Source organism: Carassius gibelio, chromosome B1 (assembly GCF_023724105.1).
Source record: "Carassius gibelio isolate Cgi1373 ecotype wild population from Czech Republic chromosome B1, carGib1.2-hapl.c, whole genome shotgun sequence".
Classification (NCBI taxonomy): Eukaryota; Metazoa; Chordata; class Actinopteri; order Cypriniformes; family Cyprinidae; genus Carassius; species Carassius gibelio.
This window is the reverse complement of record NC_068396.1, coordinates 1,883,054-1,894,329: the sequence shown is the minus strand read 5'-3', so window position 1 is coordinate 1,894,329 and position 11,276 is coordinate 1,883,054. Positions and strand designations below refer to the sequence as shown.

The window sequence follows — 11,276 nt, the reverse complement described above, 5'->3', positions numbered from 1 at the left end:
GAGATGTCATTATTTTAGGACTGAGAGTTTTTGTTGATTAAGTGCTGAAGTGTCACTCTTGAGAAATATTTTATGGTTCATGGAGAAGCTTTAACATTAGACCAAAAGTTCTTTATAGCAGGAAACGGTTCTTATGATCACGATGTTCTCCACACTAAGAAACATTGGTGCTTTAGAGACCTGAAGAGTCAAAGGTTCTGTGGGAAGCAAAATGGTTCTTCAGTGATCCTCAAATCTGGTTCAGGAGATCCTCTTTCCTGCAGAGTTCAGCTCCAGTCCTGATCACACACACACACACACACACACCGGTGGTTTTCTATTGATCCTGAAGACACGGTTTGGAGTTAGAGCTAAACTCTGCAGGAAAGATGATCGAGTCAGATTTGAGGATCACTGCCAATCCTTTATTAACGGTGGGGGAAAAAAAAAATCCTGAAAGCTCAGCTAGGAATGAGATTGTTATTAAAAAAAAAAAAAACTATTAAACATTAGATTATGAATCAGGAGCTAGAATCTCATATTTGCTTTTAGCCTGTACTTAAAATACAAAAACACTAGCTGTACTTTGAAGTGTATTTTGGTAAACACTGTTTATTGCAGAAATACATGTCACACAGAGCTTTAGTGTTGAACACTGAGACAATGGTTCAAGAGTTTCTAAGAACCTTCCGTTTGATCACAGAGTCTGCTCAAAGTTCATGTTTGAAGGCTACAAGCATAAAAGGACCTAAAAACCACAGACGAGACCAAGATGAGGCCAGTTGAGGTTTTATGTGGGACTTCAGAAACCTGTGACCAGCTTAAAGCCTTCAACTACAGTTGCCAACCAACTTGTTACCCATATATAAGAACAACCCCCCCACACCTTTATAGTGCTCTGGGACACTCATTACAAACCGAGGGTGACCAATAATCAGTAGATGCCCACAGGTACCTTCACGGTTTCCATTAAACCAATAGATCCCATTGAAGTTCTGTGATGTGTCTATGGTGTATCCTCCAGCAGGAACTTCAGATGCAGCTCAAGACCAAAACCAGACAGACTTTAGAGAAAACAGATTTATTAAAGTTAAAACCACCATCAGTCAAGTGCTCGAGCGGAGTCCGCTTCAGAAGTCCTGGGACTGGACGTCTTTGGGGTTGGCAGGGTCCCGTGGGGCTTTGGTCTTCTTGGGCAGGAGCTGCGCCTGGATGTTGGGGAGCACGCCGCCCTCCGAGATCGTGACGCCGCCCAGCAGCGCGTTCAGCTCCTCGTCGTTGCGCACCGCGAGCTGGATGTGACGCGGCGCGATGCGCAGCTTCTTGTTGTCGCGGCACGCGTTGCCCGCCAGCTCCAGCACCTCCGCGCACAGATACTCGATGACCGCGGTCAGGTACACCGATGCCCCGGAGCCGATGCGCGGCGCGTAGTTCCCCTTCCGCAGGAGACGCGCGACGCGACCCACGGGGAACTGCAGCCCTGCGCGCGTCGAACGCGACACGGAGGAGGACTTGCTCTTCGGCGCAGCGACCAGCTTCTTACCGCGTCCGGACATGATGCACACGGCTCTGGGGAAAGTTCAGAAGATCAGGGGATTTAAAGATGGAAGTTACAAGAACACAGTGATCGATGCATCTGCACAGCTGACGGAAAACAGTCAGATCAAGTGCCTGAAGAGCCCAAAACTGACTTAGATATATTAAAGTGCAATTGAAGTTAATTACGTTAAGACAGAATGTTGGGTTCGACCTCGGGACAAATAGGCCCAATGATTTATTTTACAGTGGTCAACATCTGACAAAGCCTAAAGTTTTTCTTAGTCAAGAACTGATATTGATTTGGTTTTAGGATAACTTTAAAAGGTTTTGATCCATTTCAAACATTAACTACCATAAGAAGTTACAGAAATAACTACAAATAGGCAAATTAAACTTACCTGATTAAAACACCTGTCAAACAAAGAACAGCAGTAAAGTTGTTTGATTCTCATCGAAGACTCTTGTGTTTTATACTGAGTTTAACTGAGCTTCACCTGTGCACACGAGCTGGAGCCAATCAGGGCTCGGAGTTGATTATTTCGTAATTAATCAATTAGAGTGAGTCTCAGATTTGTGATTTATTTATTTTTAAATGTTAAGAATTTAATAATTACTGGTCATAATTTGAAGTGGATTAAAATTTATCAAAGCTGTACTGAAGCCAAAATGATCCTACTGTATTTCAGAAATAAAGTGGTTTCAAATGGCAGCTATTTGCTTATAAACTTGTTTATATTATTAGGTGACATATAAATGTTTATTATAATTTGCATTTGTTATTTAGCAGATGCTTTTATCCAAAGTGAATTAATTTTAGGACAATAGAAGCAATCTAACCAACACAAGAGCAAGTGCTGTGAAAAAGGGTTTTAATATAATAAAACAAGGAGTTAGAATAGAAATAGAATAGAGAGTGCTCGTGTCAGAGGTTTTTTATAAATAAGAAGAAAGCACATGAAATAGAATTAGAATAGCTAGATTTAGAGTATCAAATAAAGACAATATAATATCGATCAATTTCAGGACATTGAATTTGATGAAGGAAGGAAGTTATTTGCATATTGCTTTTCACAAAACACATTTCAAAGATGCTTTACAGAAAATCATCTATAATGCAGTGTTCTTTAAATATTGAGTAGTTTTATTAAATCCTTAAAATATGAATATAATGTAAAACTAAATATTTTATGATTTCTTTCACAGGTTTAGTATCTTGTCATCAAATACAAATGCAAAGACAGAATAAGAACAAAAGACAACGAGGGTCACATACATTAATGAATCAAAGCATGTTATAAGAATCACCATAAAAGAGTCTTAACATGTAGAATTATTAGAGTTTACATACACATCAAGAGTTTTCCTGAAAACTAAATGTTAAATTTGCCAAGAAACAGAAATAAATTGATAATGAATTGAGATTGAGAAGGGTCTAGATTCAAAGACTTACCAAAGCAACATATTTAGGGGTTATGCACAAATTTTGATATAAATATATTTTAACAAAATTGGAAAAGTAAACCCAGAACACTTTACAATAAGCACAGTCCCAAAATAAATGAATGCTTGTTTCTTCAGACAGAACACAAATACTAGGCTATTATTCATTTAGCAAGTTTGTAATTTACTATAATCTTAACAGAGACCTCAACACCTCTATTAAGAAGAAGAATAAATAAATAAAAACTTCCCACTCTGTATCCCTAAAAATGTTATTCCAGAAACTCACACAACCAGGCAAATAAATCTGAGATTTAATAATTGACCGAATGTGTTTGTTGTTTGTGGCTTGGCTACTTCTGTAACCACGTGTTGAAGTCACATGATGCTGTTTTGATCACGTGAGTATCTGTTGAGTCCACATGACTCGTGTGATCAAATGAATCGTGTTCGGAGTTCTAATGAATCATTAGTGTTCACAGTGATCGGGGACTGGACTCACATGATTCATGACTCTGTGCTCATGTGAATCATTTGTGTTCAGTGTTCAGTGTTCAGTCAGTGATCTGTGGTCATACTCGTGTGTGCTCGGCTGTTTACAGTGGCTGGTTTGGTTCACTGATGATGATGATGATGATGATGAAGGGTCGCGCGCTGCTGGCGGTGTGTGTGGCGCTCGTCGCCGCTCTCGGTGGCTCTCTGTCGGTTCCGCCGCATGAGGAGGTGGCTCGTATGGCCCGGTTCGTGGTCAATAAGTGCGACTGGGCTTCGATGGCCACGATCTCCACTCACGATCCGGTCCGAGGACAGCCGTTCTCCAACGCCTTCTCCATCAGCGACGGGCCCGTGGGCAACGGAACCGGAACCCCGTACCTGTACCTCACACACCTGGAGATCTCGGTGCAGGACCTGCAGGTGCGGACCAATCACACACACACACACACACACAGATAGAGCTACACAACACTAATCAACATTTACTCATTCGTCTGTAGCTACACTCATTTGCATGCATTTCCAGCAGATAAATACTTTTGTTGTTGTTGCCATTTTAGAGTTCACGTTTTTTTGCAGAAGGATTCTGGATTTTTATCAAATGAAAAAAATCAAAACTTTAGTGTGTGTCTTTGATGTTTCCTTTCATCAAATTATGGAGTAAAATAGAACAACACGCAAACACACATCTTTCTATATGTTATAATTTAAATGTGTATTTTGGATGTTTCCTTTCCAATATTCTGAAAGAAGATATTATATGTAAGCAAAATAGACCAACATGCAGTGTAATAAAATTATATTAATTGTAAAATAATAATTATAATAATTATAGAAATATATATTTTTAAATAAATAGATAAAGTGCTATAATATATATACACACACACACACACACACACACACACATATATATATATACACACACATATATATGCGTGTGTTAGAGAGAGAAGACAATTAATAAAAAAAGTTTTATTTTTACTTTTTTCATTAATGACTATATAGCATTGATGTGGTTTTATGTAAGTGTGATTCAGCACATGACTGTTAGTTCATGACACAGCAATTTCACTTTATCAACATTCAACAGAACTGAGCGGCTGAAGTAAAAAAATGAACACACACTGCAGACGACTGATGATCTGATCTGTGTGTGTGTGTGTGTGTGTGTGACAGGTGAATCCCCAGTCATCTCTGTCCGTGTCTCTGGCTCAGACCAGTTACTGTAAGAATCATGGATTTGATCCTCAGAGTCCGCTGTGTGCTCACATCATCCTGTCGGGCTCTGTGGTGGAGGTACAGCACTCTTCTCCTCATGCAGTGTGAATAAGTGATGGTGTGACAGTGAATCAGTGTGAATCAGTGATTGTGCGAATCAGTATGAATCAGGGACAGTGTGACTGTGAATCAGTGATGTGTGATGCTGAATCAGTATGAATCAGTGATGGTGTGACTGTGATCATTGTGAATCAGTGATTGTGTGAAGGTGAATCAGTGTGAATCCGTGATAGTGTGACTGATTTAATGTGAATCAGTGATGGTGTGATGCTGAATTAATGTAAATCAGTGATAGTGTGAATCAGTGATGGCGTGACTGTGAATCGGAGTGAATCAGTGATGGTGTGATGCTGAATCAGTGTAAATCAGTGATGGTGTGACTGTGATCGTTATGCATCAGTGATTGTGTGATGGTGAATCAGTGTTAATCAGTGATAGTGTGACTGTGAATCAGTGATGGTGTGATGCTGAATCAGTGTGAATCAGTGATGGTGTGACTGTGATCGTTATGCATCAGTGATTGTGTGATGGTGAATCAGTGTTAATCAGTGATAGTGTGAATCAGTGATGGCGTTACTGTGAATTGGAGTGAATCAGTGATGGTGTGATGCTGAATCAGTGTAAATCAGTGATGGTGTGACCGTGATCGTTATGCATCAGTAATTGTGTGATGGTGAATCAGTGTTAATCAGTGATAGTGTGACTGTGAATCAGTGATGGTGTGATGCTTAATCAGTGTGAATCAGTGATGGTGTGACTGTGATCGTTATGCATCAGTGATTGTGTGATGGTGAATCAGTGTTAATCAGTGATAGTGTGAATCAGTGATGGTGTGACTGATTTAATGTGAATCAGTGATGGTGTGATGCTGAATCAGTGATGGTGTGATGCTGAATCAGTGATGGTGTGATGGTGAATCAGTGTGAATCAGTGATGGTGTGACTGGGAATCGGTGTGAATCAGTGATGGTGTGACTGGGAATCAGTGTGAATCAGTGATGGTGTGATGGTGAATCAGTGTGAATCAGTGATGGTGTGATGGTGAATCAGTGTGAATCAGTGATGGTGTGACTGATTTAATGTGAATCAGGGATGGTGTGATGGTGAATCAGTGTGAATCAGTGATGGTGTGATGGTGAATCAGTGTGAATCAGTGATGGTGTGACTGGGAATCGGTGTGAATCAGTGATGGTGTGATGGTGAATCGGTGTGAATCAGTGATGGTGTGACTGGGAATCAGTGTGAATCAGTGATGGTGTGATGGTGAATCAGTGTGAATCAGTGATGGTGTGACTGGGAATCGGTGTGAATCAGTGATGGTGTGATGGTGAATCGGTGTGAATCAGTGATGGTGTGATGGTGAATCAGTGTGAATCAGTGATGGTGTGATGGTGAATCAGTGTGAATCAGTGATGGTGTGATGGTGAATCAGTGTGAATCAGTGATGGTGTGACTGGGAATCGGTGTGAATCAGTGATGGTGTGATGGTGAATCAGTGTGAATCAGTGATGGTGTGATGGTGAATCGGTGTGAATCAGTGATGGTGTGACTGGGAATCGGTGTGAATCAGTGATGGTGTGATGATGAATCAGTGTGAATCAGTGATGGTGTGATGGTGAATCAGTGTGAATCAGTGATGGTGTGATGGTGAATCGGTGTGAATCAGTGATGGTGTGATGGTGAATCGGTGATGGTGTGATGGTGAATCGGTGTGAATCAGTGATGGTGTGACTGGGAATCGGTGTGAATCAGTGATGGTGTGATGGTGAATCAGTGTGAATCAGTGATGGTGTGATGGTGAATCAGTGTGAATCAGTGATGGTGTGATGGTGAATCGGTGTGAATCAGTGATGGTGTGATGGTGAATCGGTGTGAATCAGTGATGGTGTGATGGTGAATCAGTGTGAATCAGTGATGGTGTGATGGTGAATCAGTGTGAATCAGTGATGGTGTGATGGTGAATCGGTGTGAATCAGTGATAGTGTGACTGTGAATCGGTGTGAATCAGTGATGGTGTGATGATGAATCTGTTTCAGGTGAATGGCAGTGAGGCATCGGTGGCTAAAGCCGCTCTGTTCAGTAGACACCCAGAGATGATTGATTGGCCAACTGACCATAACTGGTTCTTCGCCAAGATGAACATCACACAGGTCTGGGTGCTCGATTACTTCGGCGGAGTGAAAACCGTCACACCGGAGGAGTATTACCGAGCCACTCCGTACCAGAAACACAGTGGTGAGTCCAACAGACGTGATCGAGCTTCACTTGTGTGATGATTCACTTATATGACTCCGTTCCATTCAGTCAGTGTGAATCAGCACTAAATATGCTGTACTTAAAATCCTTTAACTCATTTGGTGTTCCTGGTCTTTTACAGAGGAGCTCATAAATCTCGAATTTTGAATAATATTCAGTTTTTGAATGAAAAAAGCATTATATCTGGATAATTCTAGTAAAGTTCATTTATTTTAATTAAAAAGCATTATTTGTGGATAATAAAAACCGATGTGCATAAGCGTAGATTAATGATGTCTATGATCAGTCAGTTCCAAAACAAAAGACAAAACCTGCACAGATCGAAAGAATGCAATATTTGGTAATAATTTAGCATAACGAGATTTCTAAGCAGTTTTTTTGTAGGCTGATCATTTTAAACAGGAACACAACAAATGTACTTGGGGTGGAGGGAGTTGTTCTATAATCAGTAGCCTTTAGTCCAGTGCCACAACATGAACTAGCATTTAACTAGCAATAAAATGAGCTGAACAACATGATTCAGGTTTGATCAGATGAAGCTTCATTTCAAGTAAGATGCAGTAAAATCATTATTGTTCTTTGATAAATCATGTGAATTAGGGAGGGCAGACTGGACATTTCTGAGTGAACAATTCACTGAATCGGAGTTTTGAGTTGATTCAGTGAAACAGTCCATTTATCGTCTTCTCAGCGATGTAGCGCTGAATATACTGTTCACATGAGCTCTGAGCGCAGCTGTTATCAGTCAGAAGCAGACGCTGTGCTGAACGTCACGTGACCGCGCTGTGTGTGTGTGTGTGTGTGTTTCTGCAGGAAGTGACACGCTGTGATCCTGGTAAACCGGAGCAGAATCACTGAAGGAGTGTTTCAGAAGAGACTTGGTTTTATCAATGTTTCTCAGGTTGATTCTGTTTGAACTGTGTTTGTCTGTGAGAGATGTATTAATCACATGTTGTTAATTTCTCCATAACATTAATTCTTTTGTAAGCATTTTGTAAAATGCTCCTGAATGATTTTTGCAGTTTGCACAAGTGCCTTCATTTAACCCTTTGCAGATTCACACCAAAGGCAGATTGAAATGTAAAGAAAGCCTTGTGTGATTCATCGGTCACTCATAGGTGTCCTTACCCCTGACCTTTGACCCCTTCTGACCCCTGTAGCAGGAAATGTGAACGTCACAACAAGTTTTTGGGTTGTGCAGCTCCGACTGGAAAGGCTTCTAGCCTTAAACAAGTTTCTGCTCACTTTGCTTGTATTTTTACACTCATCTGACGTCTTCCAGCCCTGTAGAATCACACAGACGCCAGTCAAATCATATTTACTCAGTGATTATTTTTCTAATGCTGATGTGTATTTTTTTGTAATGATGCAGTGAATTAAAGCGCAGATTTTGGATTGGATTGTTTGTCTCTTGTTCTGTTAATCGCTCAGATCTTCCTCTGAGAGTGAGTAGGCCGCGTGTGTGTGTGTGTGTGTGTGTGTCGTCAGTGTTTCAGTAGGTGGGTCGTGTCTGTATGTTCAGGTGGAGCTCGAGGAGCCACTTCCTGTCACAGAGCAGATCTAGAGCTTCAACGAAGTCACACACACACACACACACACACTCGTGCGTCTCGAACCTGCGGCCCATCAGACGACAGACTAGCAGACAGACGAAGGGATAATGATGGCGTGGAGAGGAGCGTCCGCACTGGTCATCCTGCTGTCCATCACACCTGTGTCAGGTACGAGAGAGTGTGTGTGTGTGTGTGTGTTCAGATACGTTAAGGGAAGGCCGCCATCTTTGTCGAGGTTTCTGTGGAGTCGAGCGATTCCTCCAGTCTAAAGATTGAGAATCAGCTCAGAAGTCTCTTTCAGCTGAATCCAGTGTTTGACCTTTGGCCCCCTGAGGTCAAAGGCCGTCCACTGCTGACCTGAGCTGGGGTCGTGCTTCGCTCGCAGGCCGCGGCCGTCTGCTTTCTTACTTTTATATCTCAAGCGATCCAGGTTTAATTATTACTCAGAATATATTTAGAATTATAATTTGTAATACTTATATATAATTTATATATATATGTGATTATATGGAATTGAAGAACAAACAGATAGTTTCTGTGTCTTGAATTACTCTTAAATGTCTTCTGTGTGCTGTGTTATTGTTTGTCTCGTGTTATTCGCTTTGTTCTCTCGTTGCTGCGTAAAAAAAGAAAAGTTAAACAATAAGTCAACAGTGCAAAACGTTTTCAAATACATATTGTTTTAAATTCTGCATTCGATTAATTTTAATTCTTAATTTTTTACAGAAAAATCTAATATTTCTCCAGGAAACATTTCATCTAGAACATGAGTGAAAATATCTCCACTATATATATATATTGTATACGTTTTATAAGCACCAATAATATTAGAAAGATCCCAAAGGCTTGATTGAATCTAAAGTTACTGTGAAAGAGATTGTGAACAGAAATAAAACTGAGATGAACTCTGCAGCCGTGTGGATGAACTTCAGTCCAGTGAAAGGTTTCGTTATTAACAGATTTGGCTGATTTGAGTGTTTATCTTTTATTAGAAACGCTGAAACATCGGAACAAACTTCTGCTTCTCCAAACTTCACGAGTTTTGATTTGAGAGCTGAATGTAAAATAAACCTACGATCTCGAGTCATACTGAATGTTTAAGTGTTGAGTGTGAAAGTGTGTTTAGAGCTGGAGGTTTCACGGGGTTTCACTGGGTTTGATTCAGTGCTGATTCAGTGTTTGATTCAGTGCTGATTCAGTGTTTGATTCAGTGCTGATTCACTGCTGATTCATTGTTTGATTCAGTGCTGATTCAGTGTTTGATTCAGTGCTGATTCACTGCTGATTCAGTGTTTGATTCAGTGCTGATTCAGTGTTTGATTCAGTGCTGATTCACTGCTGATTCAGTGTTTGATTCAGTGCTGATTCAGTGCTGATTCAGTGCTGATTCAGTGTTTGATTCAGTCCGTGTGAATCTCCAGTAAAGCAGAGTCGAGTGGAAACGCTGGAGGATCCGCTGATCTCAGATCAGATGATACTGGATTGATTCACTCTTTCCACCGACACACTCCAGTCATGTCATGATATTATTGTGAGAACTTCATCAGCCATTCATGATTTTCCACAAACACAGATGAAAGATGAAACACACACAGACACACACACACACACACACACTGTTTATAGAGTTTTATTCTACCAGTAGCTGGTGAATTCAGTTCCACTGTCTATCTGATGCTTGTTTTAGATTAAAAATTTTAGTATTGCGAAATCATTATAAATTCAAGCACACATATAAGTATATACATAGTGTGTGTGCGTGTATATATATATATTTATTATTTATGTGTGTGCGCGCGTGTGTGTGTATATATTTATTATATGTGTGTGTGCGTGTATGTATATTTATTATGTGTGTGTGTGTGTGTGTGTGTGTGAAAAGTTAAACATTTTCAAAATGTAAAAAAAAAAAAATCATGTTTTTTCTGTGCATTCCAATTTATCTCGATCTAACTGCAGAGTTATTTTGATTAGGTTACAAAATAACAGAAAAAACATGGTTTCTGAATATTTTAAACAAAGGGAGTTATTGTTTTTTACAAATAAACTCTTCATATATGATATATACATCTAATATTTATTTATAAAATGAGAATAACTATTGCCATGACGTCTGAATGAGATATTACGGAGCATCAGATCTGTTAAATGGAAATTTTTGCGTCAGTGTTCATCTCATCTGTTTCGACTCGTGAGCGTCTTCAAAGAGTCTTCGCTTCACAGTTTCAGAGAATCTTTATTTCTGCTTTATTGAACTTAATTCTGTGTGTGTTCAGAGCCGTCTGTGTTTCTGCTGAAGCTGTTTTTGATCCGATGCTGCTGATGTTGTGGAAAGTGTTGTTCAGTGGGCGACAGCAGCTTGGTTTACAGTCAGAGTCCTCTCTAATAGATCAGTGAATCACACGACGAGACACGGTGGAAAATTCAGGCTGAAAAACATCATTTCAAGGAACACGCTGCAGAATCAGATCAAATTCTGTGAACTCAAACATGAGTCCCACACCTGACAGATGTTGATTAGTGTTTAACCAGCGCTCCACATTCACACAAACACATCACAGACCGCTTCAGTTCACTTTATACACAACACTACTCTCTAAAGAGTCATCATTCTGAGTAAAAACAGCAATTATGTGAAATATTATTCCAGTGTAAATCATCTGTTTTCTGTGTGAATCTGTGTTAAAGTGTAATTTATTTCTGTGATGCTCTGCTGTATTTTCAGCATCATTCC

General features: G+C 40.1%; 3 protein-coding genes across 3 annotated transcripts in view; 2 read left to right on the top strand and 1 right to left on the bottom strand.

The window, feature by feature from the left end:
- Window positions 1–1,044: 1,044 nt before the first annotated feature.
- Window positions 1,045–2,009, bottom strand: LOC127948360 (late histone H2A.2.2-like). Its single transcript, XM_052544787.1, has 2 exons — window positions 1,917–2,009; window positions 1,045–1,548 (listed from the first exon to the last, which is right to left on the bottom strand). The coding sequence occupies exon 2, from the start codon at window positions 1,533–1,535 to the stop codon at window positions 1,110–1,112; it is 426 nt and encodes a 141-aa protein (XP_052400747.1). The 5' UTR covers window positions 1,536–1,548; window positions 1,917–2,009; the 3' UTR covers window positions 1,045–1,109.
- A 1,493-nt stretch (window positions 2,010–3,502) lies between these two features.
- Window positions 3,503–8,389, top strand: LOC127948358 (protein CREG1). Its single transcript, XM_052544785.1, has 4 exons — window positions 3,503–3,873; window positions 4,633–4,752; window positions 6,770–6,968; window positions 7,803–8,389. Exons 1-4 carry the CDS (start codon window positions 3,580–3,582, stop codon window positions 7,817–7,819), a joined length of 630 nt encoding a protein of 209 aa, XP_052400745.1. The 5' UTR covers window positions 3,503–3,579; the 3' UTR covers window positions 7,820–8,389.
- A 111-nt stretch (window positions 8,390–8,500) lies between these two features.
- The window catches only part of cd247 (CD247 molecule), an 11,544-nt gene continuing 8,768 nt past the window's right edge, over window positions 8,501–11,276 (top strand). The window contains exon 1 of the mRNA XM_052544786.1: window positions 8,501–8,710. Within this exon, the coding sequence (XP_052400746.1) occupies window positions 8,650–8,710 (61 nt within the window). The 5' untranslated portion in view covers window positions 8,501–8,649. The remainder of the gene's footprint in view (window positions 8,711–11,276) is intronic.